The sequence below is a fragment of the Vulpes lagopus genome, chromosome 3 (assembly GCF_018345385.1).
Source record: "Vulpes lagopus strain Blue_001 chromosome 3, ASM1834538v1, whole genome shotgun sequence".
Taxonomy (NCBI): Eukaryota; Metazoa; Chordata; class Mammalia; order Carnivora; family Canidae; genus Vulpes; species Vulpes lagopus.
Window position 1 is genome coordinate 105,247,917 of NC_054826.1, and position 23,261 is coordinate 105,271,177.

General features: G+C 62.1%; 1 protein-coding gene across 6 annotated transcripts; it reads left to right on the plus strand.

Moving 5' to 3' along the window:
- Positions 1 to 553: 553 nt before the first annotated feature.
- PDGFA (platelet derived growth factor subunit A) lies at positions 554 to 21,491 on the plus strand. 6 transcript variants are annotated; one of them, XM_041749408.1, is made up of 8 exons: positions 567 to 1,280; positions 2,716 to 2,845; positions 4,293 to 4,389; positions 8,777 to 8,881; positions 11,123 to 11,310; positions 18,338 to 18,464; positions 18,931 to 18,999; positions 20,691 to 21,491. In XM_041749408.1, the coding sequence occupies exons 2-7, from the start codon at positions 2,783 to 2,785 to the stop codon at positions 18,984 to 18,986; spliced, it is 636 nt and encodes a 211-aa protein (XP_041605342.1). In that variant the 5' UTR covers positions 567 to 1,280; positions 2,716 to 2,782; the 3' UTR covers positions 18,987 to 18,999; positions 20,691 to 21,491. The 6 variants fall into 6 exon arrangements, with proteins under 6 accessions (XP_041605339.1, XP_041605342.1, XP_041605344.1 ...); XM_041749407.1 differs by lacking the exon at positions 567 to 1,280 and adding an exon at positions 1,354 to 1,588; XM_041749409.1 differs by lacking the exon at positions 567 to 1,280 and adding an exon at positions 1,601 to 1,766.
- The last annotated feature ends 1,770 nt before the right edge of the window (positions 21,492 to 23,261 follow it).

Consider the following 23,261-nt stretch of genomic DNA (forward strand, 5'->3'; position numbering starts at 1 on the left):
CACCCACCTAGGCCTGCTCAGATGTGGAGGGATTGCAGCTGTAAGAACCCCAGGCCGAAACACAAGGCAAACTTTCCTCCTTCATTCCTGTACCCACGATCAAACCCATCCTTTATCCCCAAAGGAGTGTCCTCAGGTCCCTCCTGCCTGAGAGGACTCAGAGGCTGGATCCACCTGCCGTGATGCAGTCCAGTGGGGAGACGGTGGCTCAGACCGCATGGTCCAGCCTGGGTCTTGGTGGTGCATGTTTAGCTGCCTTCCCCAAACCTGCCAGCGGTGTCTCCCTCTGGGGCCACTGAAGGTTCCATATGGATGGACAAGGACGGGCCCTCACATGCCTCTAAATGTCCCCAAGTTTTCCCTGCTTCACCCTCATCACCCTGAACAGCCGGAGGTGACTTTGTGACGGTGGTTGTGTGGGGCTGCAGCCTGGGCAAGGCCAGGGCACTGGGAGGCTGCAGGTGTGTGAAAGCAGGTGGAAGGGTGCTAGTGGACCCCCCCCCCCTCTGGGAACAGCGAGAGGTTCCCCCTCCCCCTCCCCAGGTATTAGGGGGAAGGGGAGCGCCCCCCCCAAGCGCCCTCCCCACTCGGCCTTTGAAATGCCGGAGCCGGCGGAGCCGGGATGAAAGACCGCCCGCGGGGCTACGCCTTTACTGCCTTTGTCTGGCGGGAGGGCGGCCGCCGCGGGGCGCGGGCCTAATCCCCAGGATGGGGCCTCGGGGGCGGGAGGCATTCCCGGGCGGCCGCCCACCCTCCCCCCGACCCGGGAGTCTTCCAGCCTTCGGGGGCCTCGCCGTCTAGCTTTGGGGTCGCGGGGCCCGCGTCCCCTCCCAGCCCCGTGTGCCCTTGAGGGGCCCGCGGGGGTCCGATCCCACCTGCTGCGGGTGGGCGCACCTGCGCTCCGGCGGCCGGGAGCGGTCCGGCCGGCTCAGGCCGCGGCCTCCAGCGCGCGGCTCCCCCGCATCGCGCTCGGTGCCGCGCCTCGGCCGGAGGTGGCGCTCTGTGCGCCCGGCGGATCCCGGCGTGGGAGGCTCCGGCTCCGGCTCCGGCTCCGGCTCCGGGGGTTTCTCGCCAGCCGCGCCTAGCTCTCCTTTCCCTTCCGCCCCCTCGAGTTCCTGGCTCAGGCCGCAGCCCGGCCTTCCACGAGGGAGTGGGGATCAGATACGCCGCAGCCCCCTCCTCCGACCTGGGCGCTCTCCCATCTCGGGATGCTGGTGGAAGTGCCTCATCCAGACGCCCCAGGCATCGGATTCTGGGCGGGGGCGCGTGGCCGCCGCCAGGTGAGTGCCCCGGGCGCGCCCCTGCAGCCGCCCCACCTCTCACCAGACACTCACTCCCCCTCCTTTTATGGAGACGGGGAGGCAGGGGCCCTGGATCCTCACGGTGGAAAGAGGCCCGAGCGCCGCGCCGGGGCGGGGGGCCGGAGGCGGGGGCCGGTTCGCGTTTGCCCTTTTTGGCGCAGCAGCTCTGGGCGCTGCCCGCTGCCGCCGCTGGGGCCCGAGGGAGGCGAGCGGGCGACGGCAGCGCTTCTGCGGCGGCCTCCTCCCCTCCCCGTCCGATGCCGCAGGATTGCAGCTGGCACTGGAGGGTGGGCAAGCTCGAGGGAGGGGCGCGCGGGGAGCCCCGCCGGGCGCGCGGAGCTCGGAGCCGGGCGCGGGGCTTTGATGGGTTTTACTGGCTGCGTGAGCGCCGCTCGGTGCTCTCTGCGGCGGCGGCGGCGGCGCCCGGGCCCTGCCCGGCCCGTGCGGCCCCCGCGCGCTTCCGAGGTGCGGGTCCGGGGCCCGGAATCCGGGGGAGGCGAGGGGGAGGGGGCGGGGGAGGGGCGCGGCGGCGGCGGCGGCGGCGCTATAACCCCCTCCCCGCCGCCGGCCGGCTCCACACGCGCGCCCTGCGGAGCCCGCACAACTCCGGCGAGCCGGGCCTGCCCGTGCCTCCCTCTCCCCCTCCTCCTCCCCCTCCTCCTCCTCCTCCGCCACCCGGCGGCGGCGGCGGCGGCGGCGGCTCCCTTCGGCCCCACGCTCCGGCCGGCGGGCGAGGCCCCGGGCGGGCGGCGGCTGCCAGGCGGCGCGGCCGCGGGCGCTGCCCGGCTCGGGCCGGCGGAGGGCGGAGCGCGGCGCCAGAGCCGAGGGCACGCCGCGGAGGGGCGCACGCAGGCCGCCGGGCCGCGCCGTGCTGGGCCGCGCCGTACCCGGCCGGGCGGCGGCTGCGAGAGGAGGCCGAAGGCGAGCGCGGGGCCGGCGGCGGGCGCGCAGGGCCGTCCGCAGCCCCGCGGGGAGAGCGCGAGCCCGCGGCCGGGCCCGGCCGGGCATCCAGACAGGTGATGGGTGGTGCGGCGGCGGCGGCGGCTGCAGCCTCGCTCCGGGGTCCCTCTCGGGGCTGATGCCCGCAAATATGCAGAATTACCGGCCGGGTCGCTCCTAAAGCCGGCGCCGGGGAGCGAGCGCGGCGGCGGCCAGCACCGAGAACGCACCAAGGAAGAGGCCCAGCCCCCGCCCTCCGCCCCTTCCGTCCCCACCCCCTACCCGGCGGCCCAGGAGGCTCCCGGCGCGGCGGGCGCGGCGAGCGCGCACTCCCTGCTCCTCCTCCTCGCTGGCGCTGCCTGCCTCTCCGCACTCGCTGCTCGCGCCGGGCGCGCTCCGCCGGCTCCCTGCTCTCCGCGCCACCCTCCTCCGGGCCGCGCTCCCTGAGGGATGGTACTGAATCTCGCCGCCACAGGAGCCCGGCTGGAGCGCCCGCCCCGCGGCCTCGCCTCCCCGCCGAGCCGCCAGCGCCTCGGGACGCGATGAGGACCTGGGCTTGCCTGCTACTCCTCGGCTGCGGATACCTCGCCCATGCCCTGGCCGAGGTGGGTGCCACCCCCGCGCCCCGTCCCCTCTCCGACTCCCCCGGCGCACGCCCCCTGCGGCCGCCGGCGGGCCGGGGCCCCTGGGGCTCCGGGGCTCTGGCGAGCGCATTTTGGTTTCTGCTGGGGCGGTCGGGTTCTTGCTTTTCCCCACTGGCTGTTCTTTCCTGCCATGCCGAAGTGTGTCTGGTGAGTTTCCAGCGTGTTGCGTCGCTGTGCCGTGGAGGCACGGAGTGGCGCGGGGTGGACGAGTGGGGAGAAAGTTCGGGGGGCGCGGGCTCTCCCCGGGGAGGGGCGCCCCGGACGCGGCGGACAATGCAGTATCGGGGTGCGGGGAGCGCGGAAGGGGGTGTGTGTGACCTGGCGGAGCCCGGGAGGGGACGGGCAGCGGCGGGTCCCCAGGGGCGGCCGCGGCGGAAGCCCCCCGGCGGGCGGGGAGGCAGGGTGGGCGGCGCGGGGCCGCAGCCCCCTCGCCCGGGTCGCGGCCCCTGAGCCTGGCCGGGCCGCTGGGCCCCGCAGTCCCGCCCGCCGGGGCCTGCTTACAGGTGGCTGAGCTAGGCGAGCCGGGGCCGGGCCGGGCGCGCGCGTCCTCCCACCGCCGGGGCCCCCTCCCCCCAGGGTAGGATCCCGAACCCCCGGGAGCCCGGCCGTGATGAATGACTTTCTGCAGCCCCCGCCGTGGGAACTTAGTGGAGACCCCTCCCCCGCACACCCCCACGGCGACCCCCGACTCCCGGGCACAGTCTGGAGGGAGTGGGGGTGGTCTGGGCAGGGACTGGGAGCTGCGGGAGGTGGAGATTTAACCCTCCCGCCGCCGGCTGGATGTGGGGCGTCCTGGGCGGCGCTAGGGGCCGCGGCCGGCCCGGGTGGGGCGCGCGTGTGAACGGATGAGTGCGCGCGCGCGTGTTTTTGCGCCGGAGACCCCCGGCCCGGCAGGTTCGGCCCGGGGTTCCGGGGTGTGAAAATGCAAGCCCCTGGCCACAGGAGAGTGTGAAGGCTGCCGTGGCTTGGGGCGCCGATCCGTGACGCATTTCAACTTGATCTCTCTGGATGTCGATTTCACTATTAAATCGGAAACTCCTCGGGACCCTCGGGACCCTCGGCGCCCCTAGACCTCCTGTGACTGACACCCCGGGCGGAGGGGGCGGAGGGGCCGGGGGCCGGGCTTTTGTGTGGGAATGTAAAGGTGGGAGGAGGGCTTGCTTTCTGAAAAGGGGGCCCTGGATGCGGGCCGAGAATTGGGGGGTCGCACCCGGTCCGCACCCTGTCCACCCCCGGCGTCTGACTCCAGGGCCCCCGGCAGGGGTCGGGCGCCCTGAGAGCTCGGAGGGCGCGGGCTGGGGGCGCCGGCGCTGTCGGGGGTGCTGTCGGGGGCACAGGGCGCGGGGGGGCGCGCGCGGGGGGCGCGGGCCGGCCGGCGCGGACGCTGACCCTGTGGCTCTGCTTGCAGGAAGCCGAGATCCCCCGCGAGGTGATTGAGAGGCTGGCACACAGTCAGATCCACAGCATCCGGGACCTCCAGCGACTCCTGGAGATAGACTCCGTAGGTAAATCGCGCCCCTTCCCTCGGCGCGCGGGGCGGGGGGTGCGGGGGGTGCGCCCCGCGCCGCCTCCCGCGCTCGGGCCGGGCCAGGCGCCGCGCAGGAGCGCACCGAAAGGTCAGAATCCAATCCCGGGCCATAAAAGCCCAGGCGGATGAGTCAGGAGTTTCTCTTCTAGTGCCCACTTTCTCTCCCGGTGGCGGCCGCGAGCTGCTCGCTCGCCGGGGGATTGTTTTTGCATTTAAGGAAAATGCTGCGCGAGTCACGGAAAGTTCAGCGGCGCTGAGGGCGCCGGCGCCTGGGCCAGGTGTGCGGGCCCCGGGGCCTGCCCTGCGGGGCGGGAGGAGCCCTGGCCCTGCGCCCCGCGGGCAGGCGCGCAGGAGGAGCCGCCCCCGGGCCGGGGCGCTTTGTCATTGCGGCGCACGGCTGTCCTGTGCCTGCGGCCGCGGGCCTTTGTGGTTGCAGGAGCCCCCGTGCCTTCACAGGCCAATAAAAGGCGCGTCTTCCACACATCTGGTGTCTGGGGATTATTTTGGGGCTCACCCTCAGGCCCTTGGAGTCTAGCCACTTTAGAGTTTATTTGTAAGCGTTGGAGTTTGCAAGCCCCTTGGTGTCGGTTGCACAGTTGGAGGGGACTGGTGCGCAGAGGTGGCCAGGGACCCAGGCTGGTGGCAGCACCTACTGTGGTGTGGCCCGAAGGAAGCCTTTTCCTAGAGGGCAGAGATTTCTGGCCCACAGCTTTGTGGCCTCCTGCCCCGGAGTAGTATTTGGTGTGGGAACACCCGTGGGAGGGGTAGCTAGAGAAATACATGGTAACAGCGTCTGGTTAGGACGGGGCCCTAAGTGGGCTTGTCAGAGGGAGGCCCACGGTGGTAGAGGTCAGTTGGAACTTTTTGCAGTAAAGATTTCGCTCTCCTTGCAGGCTACCCTCAAAGGGGGGGGGGGGGCGGAATTAAGTAAAATCACATGGTCTAGTCATTTGGAAATTTGTACCTAATTATGGTGGTGGAGAGGCCTGAACTATTTTCATTTCATGCCAAGACCATTTGCTAGCAAGGCCGATGGTTTCTGTAGTTTCGTGACCCAGGAAATCCTTTGGCTGATCCTTATCAGGAAGGGGGTAGAGTTTCACTAGGAGATCAGAGTTGGGCCAGGGGGGATTTTGGTCTGGTTCCTTGATGTGTAACCCTGGGGAGAAGGATTTGGCTTTGGTTAGCTGAGGAAAACACTCGCCTACGTTCCGCTGGGCCCTGGAGGATCTGTAAAAGTGGGGAGGCCGCCTCCCTGAGAAGATTCAGAGCTATTTATTTATTTATTTATTTATTTAGTGGCTTGCAGGAGCCTGGCCGGTGCTGCAGGGCTGGGCCTCCCTGTGGGATGGCTTTGGGATGCCACCGGGAAATGGGCCATTCACTTTCTGTTGGGACCATTCTTATTCTGGTCTCTGCAGCCCCGCCCCCCCTACCCCCTACCCCCCACCCATTAACACTTTGTGCTTTGCTGCTTGGTGGGTTATGCTGATGGAATTCCTGACCTGGGGGCTTTTGGGCCTAGAGCCTCTTGGGGCGGGTCCGAAGCGGCCGCTAGTTCCCTGGCTGGTTTCAAATTGCCCCCTTATAAAAAGTCCTGGGTGCTTAGACTCATCCTGCCCCTCACCCTGCACCTTCTGTCACGTGGTTTGGGGTCTGGGGCAGGACTCCTCATGCCTGTGAATCTGGGTGAGAACCGAGCGGGGCTTCTAGGGTCTTTTTTGCTAGGAGGCCCCTTGTGACACACATCCCAAAGTGGGTCTCCATCCTGGTCTGGCCCCCTCTCACAGCCGTGGAAGCCAGGGCAGTGACCCAGGGCAGTGCATGGTCTCTGGCCTGAGCACCAGAGTTGCCACAGATGCTTCTAGAACTTGTACTGCAGTCTTTCCCCCAACACCTGTTCTCACCCAAAGCAAAGAGTTGAAACAGATCTTGACACCGTGGAAGGTTGTAAACAGCTGAGGGGTCAGTTATCTGAGGACTAAGCTGCTCTCCGGGCCCTGGACCCCTGTGAGGTCCTGTTGGAGGCCTGTCTGGGATCTGCGAGGAGGGAGCTGGGATGTCATTCTAAATCCCTCTGTGGGCCACTCCAAGGGTGAACCAGTCCCTTCAGGTTGGTCTTTTGGTTGGAGAGCTAATCAGGCCCAGGAAGCCAAAGAGATCTTTTTCTTACAGGCCCTCTCCTCCTCCCCCATGGGGCCTTGTGATAGGACCCTGGAGGCCTCCCAGTGGCAGTTGCATCCCCATTTCCCAGATGACACCTGGAGGCAGTAGGGTTTCTCCCTCCAGTGGCAGTGAGAGCTGCACTGAGCCTGAGGATTCTCCACGTGGGGCTTTGGGGTGGAGGGACCAGCGTGTGGTCTTTGAATTTTTGGGACTTGTGCATCCAGTGTGATTAGAAGCTGGCCATTCGGTGGCAAAGAGGCAGGGGAGCTTAGTTGTCCTAGCAGCCTGGCGACTGTGCTGTGGGGTCACTGAGCACCTGATACACATATGTCCCCGTCTTGGGCCATTCATGCTCCAGCAGGACCGAGAGCCGGAGGACCTGACCCCATCCTGAGCTGTCACTTTAAGTGTCCTGAGGGTAGTTCCAGGATCTCGAGTGGCGGGGTCTGCCTCAGTCACTGCTGGATCATTTCTCAAACCGCATCCGTCAGAGGCCACTTGCCCACGGCGTGGACGGCGACCACCCATCTTGATCGGGGGGCAGAAGAGGGCTTGTTTGCCTAGGAGCTCTTTCTCCTCCGTGTCGGATTTCAGCGCTGTCCACCCGCCGGGGGCTGTGGCCTTCTCTGCGGCCTGCTGGGGAGGAGGGCTGGTGTCCCCGCTCATCCTCCGCCTCCTGGGCCTAGTTCCTGGTGTCGGTCCGGTGGTGGCAGCTCCCGCGGACGCGTAAGGACCGAGCCGGTGGTGAAGCGAGCCGCGTGGCTTTAGCAAGGCGTGGAAGATGGTGGCCGGTGGGGACTTCTCCCTGGACGCCGCGGGTGGACCAGCTGCTCTTGGGTTTGAGGGTGGCAAGATGGCTACCACCGGGACGTGACTCATAAATGTCACTTTTTCGTGAAAAAATGCTTCTTGTAACAGTTGGTTGATGGGAAATTCTTATTGCATGAATAGTTGTGTTCTGATCTTATTTTGGGTCTCAAAAAAATTAGTGGCAGTGGAACATTGAGTCATTTTAAGTGAGAAGTTGGGTTCTTCCCAGACTTTAGTTTTCTGAAAGAACACATCTTTTGCCATTTGTATCTTTTGCCTGGTTTTCGGTTTTCATTTTAAACGAGTGGAGGTTTGTGGATAGTCGCTGAGGCCCCGGTGGGTTGGGCACCCAGGAGGGGGCGTCTGGTCAGGACTGGTGGCCAGGACACCACTTAAGCTTCTTAGGGACGGGACAGCAGGACATGGTCGGGGGGTGGTCTGCGCAGCTGCTGGAGTCCCCGGCCGTTGGGGTGCGCTTCTCAGGACCCTGCTCATCTCCTGGGGAGCAGAAGGAGACCCCCCAGCTGGGCCTGGGGGCCGAGGCGGGGAGAACCAAGGGTGACCCCTTTTATCCAGGGGCAGGCAGTGTCATTGGGGCGGGTCAGTCCTAGTGGCAGGTGGCAGAACTGAGTGTGTCCCTCCCATCCCACCTCTCCCTTCTAGGAATCTGAGGGACCTGGGACTCCCCTAAGCTGCCCCGGGGGCACCAGGGCAGGCAAGGCTGCTCCTGTGTGTGCCAGGGGCTGTTGTAGGCCTGGAAGACTAGGGTACAGCTTTGATGTTAGCACTGGGACTGTTGGTGTGCGGCTGATGGGCAGCACGCTTGCCTTCCTGCCAGTTGGCCCCTCTGCCAGGTACTGGGATTTCTGTCCCTTTATTTTCCCCACTTGCACTTGTGGCCTGGGTATGGATTAACTTCAAGAACAAGTGGGGTCCAGTTGTTGGCCCAGTCCGGCCTATTCCCCATGCCCCTCAAAGGTCAGGGTGCTCCAAAAAGGTGGAGAGAGCCACATGCAGACACCAGAAAAGTCACAGCAGCAGCCTCTGCTGGTCCTTTGGTGCTGTCGGAGGGGCCCTGTCCCCGGGTAGTTTTGGCTCTTACTTACCTCCTCCAGCCGTCACCTGGGGAGATCCCCTGCCCCTTCCCCACAGGTCTGTAGCTTTGCTGCAAAGTGCAATGGGGTCGGGGGGGCACATTTGGGGGACCTCCGTGTAGGCTTCACAGAGGTTTTCAGCAGTTGGGAGTCTTTCATCCTCTGGATACATGGGAGTGGAGGGTCTCCCAGGGGACTCGTCTGTCTCTGGGAGGCAGGTGGGAGGACTGCTGGACAGGCCCCCGGGCATCACACGGATGGGAGCCAGCCGGTCACTATTTCCTCTTTCTATAGGGGCCGAGGATGCTTTGGAAGCAAGTCTGAGAGCCCACGGGGGCCATGCCACCAAGCATGCACCTGAGAAGCGGCCTGTGCCCATTCGGAGGAAAAGAAGCATTGGTGAGCCCTGGGCCTGCAGGGTGGGGAAGGGGACGGGGGCTAGGCCCTCTGGAGGGCTGAGGGGCTCTCATCCACTGTACCTCACCCCTTCGCTCCTCCATAAAACAAAGACACAACGTGTGCAGGGGCCCAGCGACTTCAGCCCTGGCCTCCCGCCTTCTCTCCGGAGGCCTCCCTCCTCTGCCGGGGGCGTCTCCCTGCCCCGGCCCGTCTGCTGCTTGCTGAGCCTGGCCTGGGCCAAGAGATTCCAGGAGAGGAGAGCCATCATAAATTCCTTAAGTGCCCGGTCTTGTCGGGGCCTGTTCTGGAGGAGGCCTCGCTGGAAAACGTGGTCGTGTTTCTTTTCCAGTTTGTAATGTGGTGCACGGGTGTGCTGGCCAGCAGCTGCAGAGTGTGGGGTCAGCCTGCTGCATGCACGGCCCCCCCGCAGATGCCCCTGCCCACGGCCCCCACTGTACTCAGGCTTGCCTCCTAGGTTCTGCTGGGCATGGGTTTGGGGTTGTTTTCATCCTGCCCTCCAGCAGACCATCCTCATGTCTGTCTAGCTCCTGGAGGCTGCTAGGGGTTTCCTGGACTCTGGCTCTGCTCTGAGACCCATCTTGGCCTGCACTTTCTTGCCCTGGAAGCAGGGTTAGGGCATGTGATCCACTGAGTCCCATGCCAACCAAGAAAGTCCTCCCGCTTTTCCTAACTACCTGGGTGTGACCCCCCCACACACACTGCTTTTCTGTGCCGTGTGACTGTAGGCAGTGACTGCCCCCTCTGAGCTTATCTTCCTCCCAGAAGGTAGATTCTGATGCTGCTTCAGTCGAGTGCAGTGCATGAAGGCCGGGGGCCCACCCAGAGGATGTTGATTGTAGGGCTGTAGGTTTCCTGTTCTTCAGACCAGTGTCAAGTGAGGGCATCACAGTAGGCCTGTCGTGTTCCACATGGGGAGCCCTGGACTATCTCCCTGGCTCCATACTCAGTCCCACCTGGCTAGGCTCCCCAGGCCCCTCCCAGCCAGTGGGCGCTGGGCTGGGAGCCGTGAGCACAGCCCTCTCCTGCCCTGTGGTGGCCAGACCTCAAGCACCCAGCCTTCCTTACAGGGTCCCCCTTTCCAGGTGCTCCCAGGCCACTGGGCGGGAGGGGGGGGGCGGGATACAAGTACCTTGAGTCTCATAGGGCTCTCGGGAGGTCTCCTGGGCCCTGTGACAGGACAGGCAGGAGAGAGAGGCTGGCACCCCTCCCTGGCACTGGGGCAAAGGCCGGGCCCCGTTATCCTTTGATGACATTTCAGGCTTTTCTGTTTGTCTGCAGGGGCCAGGGCCCTGCCTCATGCTGGCCCCGGGGGTCATGCCCAGCCCTTTGTGGCCAGGAGCGGCTCCCTCCAGTTCTGGGTTTTGGGGTCCCACCTTGCCGCTGGAGGCATTGGCTTCTGTGGGTATCCCCAGAGCCTGCCCGGGCTCCCTGAGCACATGTCTGGGTGGAGGGCCTAGTGTTGGTCAGCCCTCAGTGACACATGCCTAGCTGGGCCTGGAGGGTGGTGTGGCTAGTAAGGCGGCATGTGAGGAGCACAGTGTGCCTGCCAGGGTCCCCAGGTGCAGTTCTCATTGGGCAGTCGTGCTTCTGGCATCCACTGAATTTTGGGGCTTTGGGTTGGACAGATCGGCCTGTGCTGAGGAGCACAGAAGAAGGTAGAGGCAGCTCCTCCTGGGAGGGTGGCCTCCTGGCTGCCGGGGTCCCCTCTGAATGATCTTTAGCAGGTTTGCAGCTAGTGGGCTGTGTCCTGCGTTCTCTGGTCCCCTGTCCATCTCACGATCCCCCTCCTTCCTGAGCCTGGCCTTGGAGCTGTGAGGCCTGTTGCCTGCTTGCCTTTGAGGTCCCAGGCTCTGTTTCCCTGTTTCTACCCATTCTTAACCAGCTCTGGGAGCTCCCTAACCATCAGTGGAGGGACCCCTCCACCCCACCACATGTCTGCCTCAGTTACCATCCCTCCCCTCCACCTGCAGGTCACGTTAGGCTTCCCTGTGTCACATGGTCCTGCCACAGTGCTGGTCCCTAGGGCCTCCCTGCCCGGCCCTCACTGCTGCTCATCATGGTCAGCCCACATACAGCCCTGTTGGGGCTGGGGTGTCTCTGCATGCAGAGGAAGCAGCAGCCACGTGAGGGCCCTTCAGGGCTTCGGGTCACAGGGTGGGCCTGGGTGCTGGCGGGACATGGGGCATGGCCTCTGCATTCACCGTGGCTCTTGTTCTGCAGAGGAGGCCATCCCCGCGGTCTGCAAGACCAGGACGGTCATTTATGAGATACCTCGGAGCCAGGTTGACCCCACGTCTGCCAACTTCCTGATCTGGCCCCCATGCGTGGAGGTGAAGCGCTGTGCAGGCTGCTGTAATACCAGCAGTGTCAAGTGCCAGCCTTCCCGCATCCATCACCGCAGCGTCAAGGTGAGCCCACGGCCTTGCCCAGGGGCATCCTGCAGCCAATGTAGTGACAGCCTGCTGCTCCTATTCCCTGGCAGACACATACCCACGCCCTGGGTACAGAGCAGGGTGGTCTTAGACCTGGGATGTGGGGCCAGATGCTGGGGGTGCACATCGAGGTCCCTTCCCCGCTCCACCGCACACAGCCTGCCCCGTGACGCAACAACATGGGACGTCTTCAGAACACGGGCTGTGTGTGTGCTGCAGGGGGACCCCTCAGAGCCTCTCCCCGGAAGCACATGGGAAACAGGAAAGGGTGCAGGGCCTGCTCAGGGGCCTCTGCCCTTTGTCTGCAAGTCAGGGAGGGCCCTTCACTCTGCTAGGGCATGTGTGTCCTTGGAGTCCTCCAGCACGGTCTTCCTGGGGGTTCCTCGGTCCCTGGGGCTGGGGCTGCAAAGCCAGCCCCTCCCCTCATTCTGGGAAGCTGGGCTCCACTTGGAGACCCTTGGGATTAGTGCTGGGTCAGCTGCAGTCCCTGGGAGCCAGCGCATGGCTGGGCACTTGCCCCAAAGCACTCCTGGGGCAGGGTGTTGGCCGAGGTAGGGCTATAGGAAGGTAAGGTTCAGATGACATGTGTGGGGGCTCCTTGTTCTCCCCACCTTAGTCCTGGGGGGCAATCTGCCTCTGGGTCGCTCTGGGCTGCCACACTGGGGTCTGGGTTTTTGTCTCAGTGGCTGGAGGGGTTCCTAGGGTATGGGTCTGCTCCCCTCTGGCCTCACTTGGCCCATCTGTGAAATGGATGTCTAGGCCTGTGCTGGTCCCAAGCTGACCACTGTTTGAAGGGGAACTCTTCCTGCTTCCAAAAGGATAGGGCAGGAGGGAGATGTCCAGAGCATCTTGGCTTCTCTGACACGTAGTTGGGCAGGAGTGTCCTGGGGCTGCCCTCCCTGGAAGCTGGCTCTGGGCAGCTTACAGTTCTACATATCCCTGGGCCATGGATTTAGACAGCAGGGCACTGATCTCGTGGAGATGGCCATGGCCTGCCCACTCAGCTGAGCTTCCACTGGCAGGTGTGTCCATTCTTCCCAGAAGGAAGGTTCTGGGGGTGCACCAGAAGCCCTTCCTCGACTGGAGATTATTTCAGATCCTGAGTGCCCGCTGCTGTCCAGGCTCCTGGTCCCGGAGTGAAGTGCAGGGGAGGTTATCCTAGTTAAGGACCGTGTAGCTGGCTGGGACACAGTCGGTCACGTGAGAAGGCATGTTAGACCCGTAACCCGGCTCCACCTGACCTCCGGGGACTTGGTCCTCGAGCACTTGGGGCATTGAGTAAGCAGATTCCACGGCGTGCTGCCCTGTGATCTCCACGGTGGACACTGCCCTGAAGCCGAGGATCCCAGTGCTCTGCTGCACTTGCCCGGGGCGCTGGCTCTTGCCTTGGCAGGCGTGGGCCTCCTGACTTCATGCTGCTGGGGTCCCTCACCACGCGCTGGGTGCAGCTCCGCACGCTTTGTTAAAGAGGGACATAGAGACCCAAGGGGACAGGGCTGTGCCTTCCGTGCCAAGACTTCTCTGCTGCCTGCTGTGGGACCCTGGCCGGCTCTGCTTCCCTTGGGTCTCCATGTCCTTGCTTACGGTATGTTGTGAGATGGTCTCGTGAGCCCCAAGAATCCAGACCCCTGAGATCTTTCCTTCTTGGGCGTGGGGGTGGTGGCGCTCTGGGTGACAGTCCCACACTTGGGCGCTGTGCATAGGGCTGTCCCGGGAGTGTCCAGTTGGAGATACAGTGGTGCCGGAATGAAGTGGGCCTCTGCCTCCCGTGGGGAAGGACTGGGGAGTGTCCGGTCCTGGGGTTGCCCACGATCCTCTCTTCCTGGCCCACCCTGAGTGGGTGAGCGGGGCTCCAGCACAGGCGGTCGGGTTGGGACCAGGCTCTGTCCTAGGAGGGGCCCATGTCTGTCTTGGGCACAGGCCCAAAGGGCTCAGCAGATGGTGGCGTGAGGCCAGGGCTCCCCCCACAGGCCTTCGTCTGCTCAGACGGGGTCATGGTCCACCCGAGGGGACAGAGGGGCTTTAGTCCTGCAGCTGGAACCCAGTGGCCTGCTTCCATGTCCGGCGCCCTGCTCTTCTCAGACCCTTCCTCCTTTTCCCTGCCCACCCATCAGAGGGTTGGCAGGAAAACATCCGGCCCCAGACACTGGGGGTTTTGGCCGAGAAGGGACAAAAGGTCAGTGGGAACAGGAGGTCCATTGTGGAAGCCAGCCTGGCCCCCACGCCTGCCCAGGAAGCTGTCCCTGCTCCACTGGGGCTGAGGCTGAGCAGGGTGATGAGCCTTGCGGAGTCCTGGACTGGGTGTCTGAGGGGTGCTGGGGGCCTGCTGGGGCCCCTGTGGCTGGGCAGGTGCGTGGTCTCGCCCAGGGTGGACACCTGCCCAGTGTTGTGGTTTATGGCCCTTTGGTCACAGAGAAGGTGAGGTAAGGCTAGGAGTGGCCACTCCACTGAGGCCCAGGTGGTGAATTGTCCAGTGTGCTCAGCTGAAGGCTGCCCAGTAGCTCCTGGGCCCCAAGTGTCAGGACTTGCTGGGATTGATGGCTGGCTTCCCACAGTGCCCACTAGGGAGGGGGCGCCAAAGCTTCTTGTGCCCCCAGCTCTATGATGGTCTCGGTGTGGGGCCTTCACTCTTGGAGGTTGGGCCCTCATTTGTCTTGTGGGACCTGCCTGCTGGCTGGCTGGGGCTCCTATACCCCTGGTGGTCCCTCTGGGGTTGCCAGGGCATGGCTGCCATCAGACCTCGGGGCACGTGGACCTGTGGTCCGGGCTGGGGCAACATCTCTGAATCAGCTTGCCATGCTCAGCATTTGGGGTCTGCTTTTAGGGGTCCAAGCATGCTCGCTGACTGGTGTCCTGGACGAATGAGCCTTACCCTGGTGAGGGCTGACCCTGTCTCCTAGACCCAAGGCTCGAGGGCTAGGAGAACGAGTGGTATAGGCTGCGGGGCCCACAACTGGTTGTGTCGCGCTGGATGGGGTCGCTGTGGGGTAAACCTCAGCCTTACTGCATGGCGCTGAAAGTTGGGGGCTCCCGTTTTCTTGAGGGCGTCACGTGAGTTCACAGCTGATGGGTTAGCCGATTATCTTGGCCTGGCCCCCAGGTCTCGAGAAGCTGCAACCCAGCTCCATGGCCATGATCAGAGTGGCCGGCTATGGCTTCTAGAAGGTGGGTCTGGGTGTGTTTGCGCTCCGATGTGAGTGTGAGATCTAGTCCAGGAGGCTTGGGGAGAAATCTGTGGCCTGGCGGTGGGGGCCTCATGTGAAATGGCTCTGAGCCCCTCCCCACAGTGGGTGGAGATGCCCTGGATGTGGCCCCTGGGGCACTCACTGCCCGTCTGGTACTGTGCTGGTGATTATCTAACTGGGCCAGAGAGAAGGGTTCCCCACGCAGCCGCCTGTCGAGCCATGTGGAGGTCTGGTGCTGTGACTCTGGGGCTCCGCTTCAGTTCCGAGTGGATCTAGTGGACTCGGAGGGACTCCAGGATTTCCGTGCTGGATCAGCATGGACCAGAGCCCTCACGCCCAGCAGGACAGATTTCCCGGACTTAGGAAGTCCCCTGGTTAAGGCATGAACTCTGAGCCTCTGCTGTTTCCAAGCACACGGCTCCTTCCAGCAAAAGAAGCCCTGTCTGAACTGCCTCATTTTCCTGTCTGTAAAACGGGCCGTAATTGTGCCCTCACGGGGTAGCTGTGAGCATCGCAGTGACCAGCACCTGGGGTTCAGTAAATGCAGGTGTTTATCACAGATGCTGCTCTGCCCTTGACTCTGGAGTGGTCAGGCCATGACCTGGGGATGTGGCGCCCCCCAGCAGGGCATCGCTCTCCGTGGCCCAGTGGAGGACACTGGGAGGAGCAAGAGCTCAGGTCCTCTTTGCTTGGGGTCCCTGGAATGGAAGGGGTGACGGCATCGCTGGATTGCATGCCCTGGGAGCGTGCAGGTGGGGTGGTTCCTGCCAGGCAGACTCGAGGTGGGAAGTGGAAGGTCCTCTTTACAAGGTGCAGCTCCCACACACGGGACACGAAGGGAGAGGGGAGGGAGGAGCCTGGGGACCCCGTTTGGGGCCGAGGCCACGGGAAGGGTCCAAAGGACGTAAACATCTTGTTCTAGGGACTTGGCTAGAGCAGAGGCTGCTCTGAGAAGTTAATATTCACAGTGTGTTCTTGGGGGAAAAAATGCAGCTATTTCCTGGCCAGAGGTGGCGGAATGGCCTGGAATCCTCACATACCCCGAAGCAGGTGCAATCATAAATCGCTGTTTGTTTTTCTTTGATAAAAACGGCCCGTCTGAGGAGAAAGTGGGTTCCCAGACTGGAGTGGCTGGTGTTGGGAGTGCTTGGCCAAAGGGACTGTTTTGGTCCCTTTGGAAGGGGGTGGTTCTGGAGCGACTACCTTCTCCACCGAGGCTGGTCTGGTAGGGTGGAGACCAGCCTGCCCCCCTGCACCCAGCTTGGGTCCTAGTACCTGCCCCCCTAGAGGAAGTGGGTGAAGTACTTGCTGAGCAGAGGCTGTGCCCCCAGAAACCCCCCTTCCATGTCCCCAGCAGAGTCCAGGGATGGAGGGCAGCTGTGCATGGGGGTGGGAGTGTGTAGTGCTCAGAGCTGGGGTGGCAGGCATGGGGCTGCCTCTGACCTACCTGCTTGGGCCCTAGGGCTGCGCAGGGACAGGGGCTGAGGCCCACGCGGAGGGCTGGCATGGTGGCCAGGCTCAGGCCCCGGTCCTCTGCCCTCTTGGGAGGCCCACTGAGATGCTGAGATGCATCCCTCCCAGTGTCCTCAAGGGGAGGTTCACTCTGGGCCTGGGGGCTGGCTTTGCAAAGGCAAAAATGTGCTGATACCAGGGCTTGGTTGCTTGGGAACGTGGCTCAGTGGCAAGCCCCAGCTGTTCCCATACACGTGAAGCCCTGGGGGCCACGGTTCTCATTCCCATTTTATAGATAGGAAAGTGGAGGCTCTCTGCCTCTGTGTCCGCCACATCCCAAGAGTCTGTCTGTGTGTTTCTCTCTCATTCCTGTGTGGTCCCAGCCTCCCAGAGTGGCAGGTGCCTTGTGGAGCAGACCCTGCTCTGTGGCTGGGGCACTCATGCCTGAGCTCCCCTCCTCTGCCTCTTCTCTAACTTAGGAAACCCCCCAGACCTGGTCCCAAACCTGGCCTGGCTCCCACCCCACCTCTGAGCTCACACCTGGCCGTCCACATTCACACCCGAGGCCGCATTCCACTTCCCACGGCCGCTGGGCACCCGGCACCCTTTGCACTGCAGGTTAACCATTAATGCAGCCCAGTGGCCACTGACAGGTCTGGACAAGCCTTGGGGCCAGTTCACCTGTGGGGTGGGCCATCCCTCTTGCCCTGGGGGCCTCTGGCCTCTGGACTCCAGGCCTCTGTACAGGAGCACCTCTCCGCCCAACTTTCCCCTCTCCCTACTGTCCCCAGGCTGGGGGCTTTTGCTCTCCATCCGGATCCCCTCACCTCTGCCAATGGCTTGATGCCTCCACATGCTTGGGGCGTAACCCGGGTGGGCCCTGCTCCCCTTCTGACTCAGTCTCCCCAGGTAAACAGGGATGGATATCTCTGAGGGCCGTTCCCAGGACCTAGGACTGCAGACCCAGTGTTGATATAGGTGGAGCATCTGCCATGTGCCCGGGTCTGTGGGATCCAGGGCTCATGGGAAGATGCTGGACCTGTCCCCACCAGGGACTGAGCTCTTGGGAGGGGAGCCCACTGGGGCTGCAGAGACAGGCTGGGAGGTTGCTCCTCTGATGTTATATGTTTCCTTCATGAATTAGGATGAAGTGAGGCCACCTTGACCACGCTCACTGTGTGTGTGGGCTGTCCTCTGGTACCAGCTGTGTCATAATGTGGGTGTGCATGGAGCTGCACGCTTGGGACAGCACATGTGTGTATATGTGGAGGGTGGTGCTGTGTTCCCATGATAGGGCATGTGCATGCACTGCTTGTGTGTGTATGTCATTTCCAGGACAGGGTGTGTGTGTGTCTATCATTTCCAGGATAGGGTGTGTATCCATGTGTATAGTTTCCAGAATAGGGTGTGTGTGTCTGTATGTGTGTGCATGTGTGTGTCATTTCCAGGACGGGCATGTGTGCATCTGTATGTGTGTGCACATGTGAGTGTGTGTGGAGAGGGTGGAGTGGTGTTTCCACGACAGATTGAGCTGGTTTCCCTAGGCTTGACCTTGGGGTCTGTAGGGACTTGATTTCTAGGCTGCCTGGGCTGGTGCCCCACAGGCTGGACCCGGACTTTTGCCCCCAGCAGAGGCAGGGCTGCTACACTGCTGTTGTGTACCTGGATAATTTGGGCTGGCAAGGGTGAGAGTGGATGGAGGGGGCCCAGCTGGAGGAGGCATTAGTTCCATTCTGACCCTCCCCAGTCCTGGCCTCCTGGGACCGGACTGTGAGGCCTGTAGGGTCCTCATCTGCAGTTCCTAGCAGACCAGGATCCATGTTCTGACCCAGCCTTCTTGTGGGCTCTCGGGGCTGTGCTCAACAGGATGGGTGGGTGGGTGGGCGGGCGGGTGGGCAGGAGGGAGGGTACACCAGGGCCACGACCCACAAACCAAGCTCAGCATCCCTTCCCTCGCTGTGGGTATTTTCCCCCTTTAATAATCAAGTATGCGTTTGGAGGTTTTCCGTTGCCCCAGATGTCCCCTGAGACCTGGACACGGACACCTTCCTTCCTTCCCCGGGCCGCTCAGAGCTCTTCGCTCAAGGTGGGTCCCGCAGACCTCCTCCCGCCTGCACGAGTGAGCCTTCGGGTGTTGATTAAAATAGACCAAACCACAAATGCCCGAAGGTGCCTTTTTCACCTGGCAGTCCTCTGCCTTTCCGCTGGGAGGAGGTCAGAGGTTGGAGGTCAGAGGTCAGCCTGCCCACGTCCTGGCTCGGGTGGGGCCAAGCACCCCAGGACGTACCCCGCTCTCTACCCCGCTCTCGGTGACTCGTGCGAGGCGTGGCCGAGGTGTTCACCGCGGGGCCTGTTGTCTCGGGCAGGTGGCCAAGGTGGAGTACATCAGGAAGAAGCCAAAGTTAAAAGAAGTGCAGGTGCGGCTGGAGGAGCATCTGGAATGCACATGCACGACCAGCGGCCTGAACCCAGATCACCGGGAGGAGGAGACGGGTAAGAGCGGCCCTGGGCCTTGTCCTCTCGTCGTTGGAAGGGGTCCTCAGAGCCTGCCCTCCACGCAGAGGCGAGGCTCGGCGGGCAGGAGCGTCTGGTGCCGCTGCGAATCCGGCACAGGGCCCCCGGGGTGGGGGCTAGTGGGGGTCGAGGCACCTGCAGGTGTCAGCTGGAGTGACTAGGGGTGGCCGCTCCGAGTGCCCACCCTGGTTGGGGTGTAGGAGTGACCAGGAGCCCATGGCCCAGGGAGGCCCGACCCCGTCCCAGGCAGACTTTGCCCCAAGGCAGCGTGGTAGAGGTGCTGTGACCCGCTGCATTGGGCCGGCTCAAGGGCACCAGGAAGTGTCTCTGTGCCAAAGCTAATCGAGTTTTCTTCCAGAAAGACAAACACCTCAGCTATTTATTGCCTCAGGTCCGCAGCCCTAACCCTTAGGCCCGCTCACCCTCCCTGCGCTTCTGTTAACAGGAAGGCGTAGGGAGTCAGGTAAAAAACGGAAAAGAAAAAGGTTAAAACCCACCTAACGCGGCCGACCAGGTAGGAGCTGACTGCGAACGTGCCGCGGTCCTGCGGGTGGGAGGTGCACGGACTGATCACGTGGCCAATCCCTCCCGTGGCCGGCTCGCGGCTCGCGCCCTGATTCATCGGCCCTGATCGGCCTGCAAGCTTCCGGTGTCTGGCTGGGCTGTGGGTCTGCTCGCTCGTGTCCCTGGCTCCCCCTTCCGCTCCGGAGTCTCTGCTCTGGCTTGGGTCTCTTGCATCGATGGGGGAGGCCCTGGTATCCCGTGAGTGCAGTGATTCAGCTTCCTGAACAGCAGTGGGGTAGCTCTGATGTGCGTTACCTGGGATCACCTTGGGCAGGTTCCCCGTCCCATTGGACAGATGAAAGACTGAGGCTCACGGGGATGATGGGTAACGGCATGTGAAGACCGAGCAGGTCATGTCTGACAGCGTTTTATAAACGTACAGGGCTGTTGGCTCCTGTGTTGGAAACTGTGTTGGTTGCTGGTGACACACCGGAATCAATGAGGGCTGAAGCGAGGTAGATAGATGTTCAGGAGCAGGTTTGGCATCCTTCAGGTATCATCAGGGACCCTCTCCGACGTGAGGGACTGGTGCTGTCTATCCACAGATCTGCTTCATGGCTCAGTGTGGCTGCTGAAGCTCCACAAATCACGTGTACACTCTAGGTTGGAAGAGGGCCAAAAGAACCCTCTTAGAAAAGTCCCATCTGATGACTTCTCTGATACCCTGGCCATCCTTTGGTGGCAAGAGGACCTGGGCAGTGTAGTCTTGTAGGGAATGGGATTTGGGCAACCTCAGTCCTCAACCTCAGCAGTCCTGTCTGCTCTGGAAAGCCTGGTCCTTGCCTCTGGCTGTGTGTGAGCCCATGGCATCCCAGACAGGCGGTTGTGGGAGAAGTTCTTAGAGATGGTGTCTCAGAGCCCAGGTGCCGGTGGAGCGACTGTAGGAAGCTCCCAGTTCAGGAGCCGGTGAGGAGGGTCCGCGTGGGTGGGCTCCTGAAGCAGCCCCACAATGACTTCTTGCCCAGGGTGTAGTTTTCCCCCAGGGTATAGCTTGGGGGGTGGTTTTTGTGTCGTCTTGTGCATCCACTGTGCCCACCAATGATTGGGCTCTGGCCTCCACAGGCCAGCCGATGACAGAGACCCCAAGTGAGAACTGAGCAGCGTCCCTGCCACCCCAGGCCCTGCTGGCTTGTGGGTGGTACAGGTGCTGGGATAAGCAGTGACCCAGTAACCTGGATGGGGAAGAGCTGCTTTTTAGCTCAGAGCTCAGTATAGGTCTGCCTGCTTACCAAGACCCTCAAGGTTGTCCCATGGCCCAGGATGGTTGCCAGAGCTCCAGAAATTACAAGTCCTCTGCTGGGGCGGGGGTGTTAAAAAAAAAGAATGTGGGGGAAAAAGGCAAAGAAAGAACCATGCTGGGCCTCAGTTTCTCTCATCTGTACAACTGGAGAATGGGGCTTGCTCTAAGGAATGTTCTGTGGGATCCTAAGAACCTAGTCTCCGTTCTGCTCAGGTTGTTACAGAAAGCTCAGGATGTACTGAGGCATATTTGATTTGAAAAACGCTACAACAAATCTGAGACGTGTCACACTGCGTGTGAGTGTGTACCCTGATGGGGTGAAGCGTGTCATCGTGGCTGCCGTCCATGTGGCAGCGCGTGTGTCGGCCCCGCCTCAGTGTGTCTCTCCGCTCTCCCCGCAGATGTGAGGTGAGGACAAGCCAGCAGCCCTTCTCCGGGACACGGATGTACATGGCGTGTTACATTCCTGAACCTACTACGTACGGTGCTCATTGCCAGCGTGCGATCTTTGTTCTCCTCCGTGAAAAACTGTCTCCATGCGCACTCGGGAGAACAAAGAGACAGTATACATTTGTTTAATGTGACATCAAAGCAAGTATTGTAGCACTCGGTGAAACAATAAGAAGCTTCCTTGTCAAAAAGAGGGAGAGAGAGAGAGAGAGAGCGAGAGAGCGAGAGAGAGCGTGAGCAAACAGAACCACAAAACATGACAAACAAAACTGACTCACAAAAATATCTACACAGTTGTCAGGATGGAGGACACCCCTGTGGGATGGAAGCGACGTGCCTCGGCGGACCGGATTTCTGTCCAGGTTCACAGGTGCTTCAGCCAGGGACACAGAACCTGCTTTCTGGAGGACTCCGGGCGGGTGCCGAGGGCCCTGCGGGGCACGTGGGAGCCAGGGATGTCTCAGAACCGCCACGGGACTTAGAAACACATCTCCTTGCCGTAGTGTTTGAGTCTATACAGAAACCTTCCCGAGAGCCTTAAGTGGATTTTTTTTTTTACACCATAAAGTGATTATTAAGCTTTTCTTTTTACTCTTTGGCTAGCTTTTTTTTTTTTTTTTTTTTTTTAATTATCTCTTGGATGACATTTACACCGATAACACCAGGCTGCTGTAAGTCAGGACAGTGGGACCGTATTTCCCCTCGCAGGATGCAAACAAATGAGATGTATTAAAATAAACATGGTATATCCACCTATGCATCACTTCCTAAATGTTTCTGGCTTTACGTGTTTCTCCCCTGCCCCATTTTATCTTACTTTTTAATTTAAGCCATTTCGAGAGAACTATGCGTGAACCAATCGAGTCCGTCCCAGGCCTGCCGCTCCCATTCCTCGCCGCAGCGAGGTGCCCCTGGGCCACTGGACAGAATCTAAATTCTTTATTTTTGGTAAGATGTTACGCTTTACATGTATTCAACAGAAATGTGTGTGTGTGTTGTGTTTTTGTTTTTGTTTTGTAAAGGTGAAGTTTGTATTTTTATCTAATATTACCAGTTTTGTATACCTGAGAGCCTGCTATGTTTTCTTCTTTGAACCAAAAGGAAAAAGAAAAACCCACCAAACAAAACCCATACACGTGAAAAGTGCTTTGTGGTCACATTTTTCTAGTTGCGTAACCGAGTCTAGACCCTGTGTCCGGCCACAGGGCCCGTCGCTTGGAGGTGGCCCGCTGCACCCCGCCACGAGAGCCTGCGCGCCGAGGCCTGCCCTTGGGATCCTGGAACCTGAAGGGAGTGGGCCATCGAAGCCCTCCTGCCAGGGCATCTGGCCTCTTGGAGACGAGGCCACGTGCCCATCCAGAGCAGCCAAGCAGACGATGGCCTTCATCCCAAAGGGAGTCGACTTCAGTGTCTGTGGGGCCGAGCCAGTGAAGGCAGGCAGCTCTGTCGCCCATCGCCCACTCTCCCTGCTCCAGATGGAGGGGCCATGTGACCGTCAAGATCCTTTGGCTGCCTGTGGGGTCCACGGAGCGAGGGCGGGGGTCTCTGGTGTTCGCGTGTTCGTGGGAGAGTTTTTATAAAGGCATTCCTTCAGCAGCACATCTTCACGGTGTGGTTTTTGGTCCGCGGGACGCGCAAAGGGAGGCGGGGGGCAGGGGCTCCAGGGGATGGGTGCAAGGTGGGTGCAGGTGGGTGCCGGTGGCCGCGTCCCCTGGCTCGCGCCCAGCCGTGTGCGGGGGCCTGTGGAGGCTCCGTCCCCGTCTCCATCTGGGCGTCTCGCGGCCGCGCTGCTCACAACGCTGGGCCGCGGAGACGTCTGGTGGTGGATGGCCAGCGTGTGATTTATGTATTTATGTTTCCCTGGGATGCTGAGAGTACCGCCCAGGTCTTTGCCCAAAGCCGGAGCTGTCTGTCCGTTAGAGCACTGGAGCAGGAGGCTGAGCGCTTCTGGGGAGACGGCGTTGCCAGAAGAGGCCCGCCCCCCCCAGCCCGGCTGGGGCTGGTGGTGGCTGCGGGGGCGGGGGGGGGTGTGTGTGGGGGGGGTGGGGGGTGTGGGACGCTCATGCCTGCTGCCCTGGCGGGGCCTGAGCTGGGCGGAGCCGGGGCGGGCAGGGTGGCGTCCACGCCCAGTCAGGAAGGGGCTGCCGCCCGGCGGAGGCTGCTGCGGTCTGTGGCTGGATTGTTTCTGGATTGCAGGCCTACACGGCCCCGCAGGCTTTGTTGCGGCTTTGCCCTGCATTCCTGGCATTTCTGCTCCTGCCTGGGCCCCTCCCGGCCTGTCACCCTGGGCGGCACCTGGATGCGCCAAAAAGTCAGTGCCTGCTGGGGGCTGGTCCCTTGCACTCTTGCAAGCCCTCTGCCCTTGAGCCATGGGGCTCTGTGTGCATCTGCACAGTGGGGACAGTGGCTTGGCATACGGCTAGGGTTCTGCGTGATGCACACGGAGACCCCAGCATGGACCTCCAGGTCCTCAGCCTCCCTGCGCTGAAGCACGTCACAGCTTCCTTTTTATATTTCTGGGC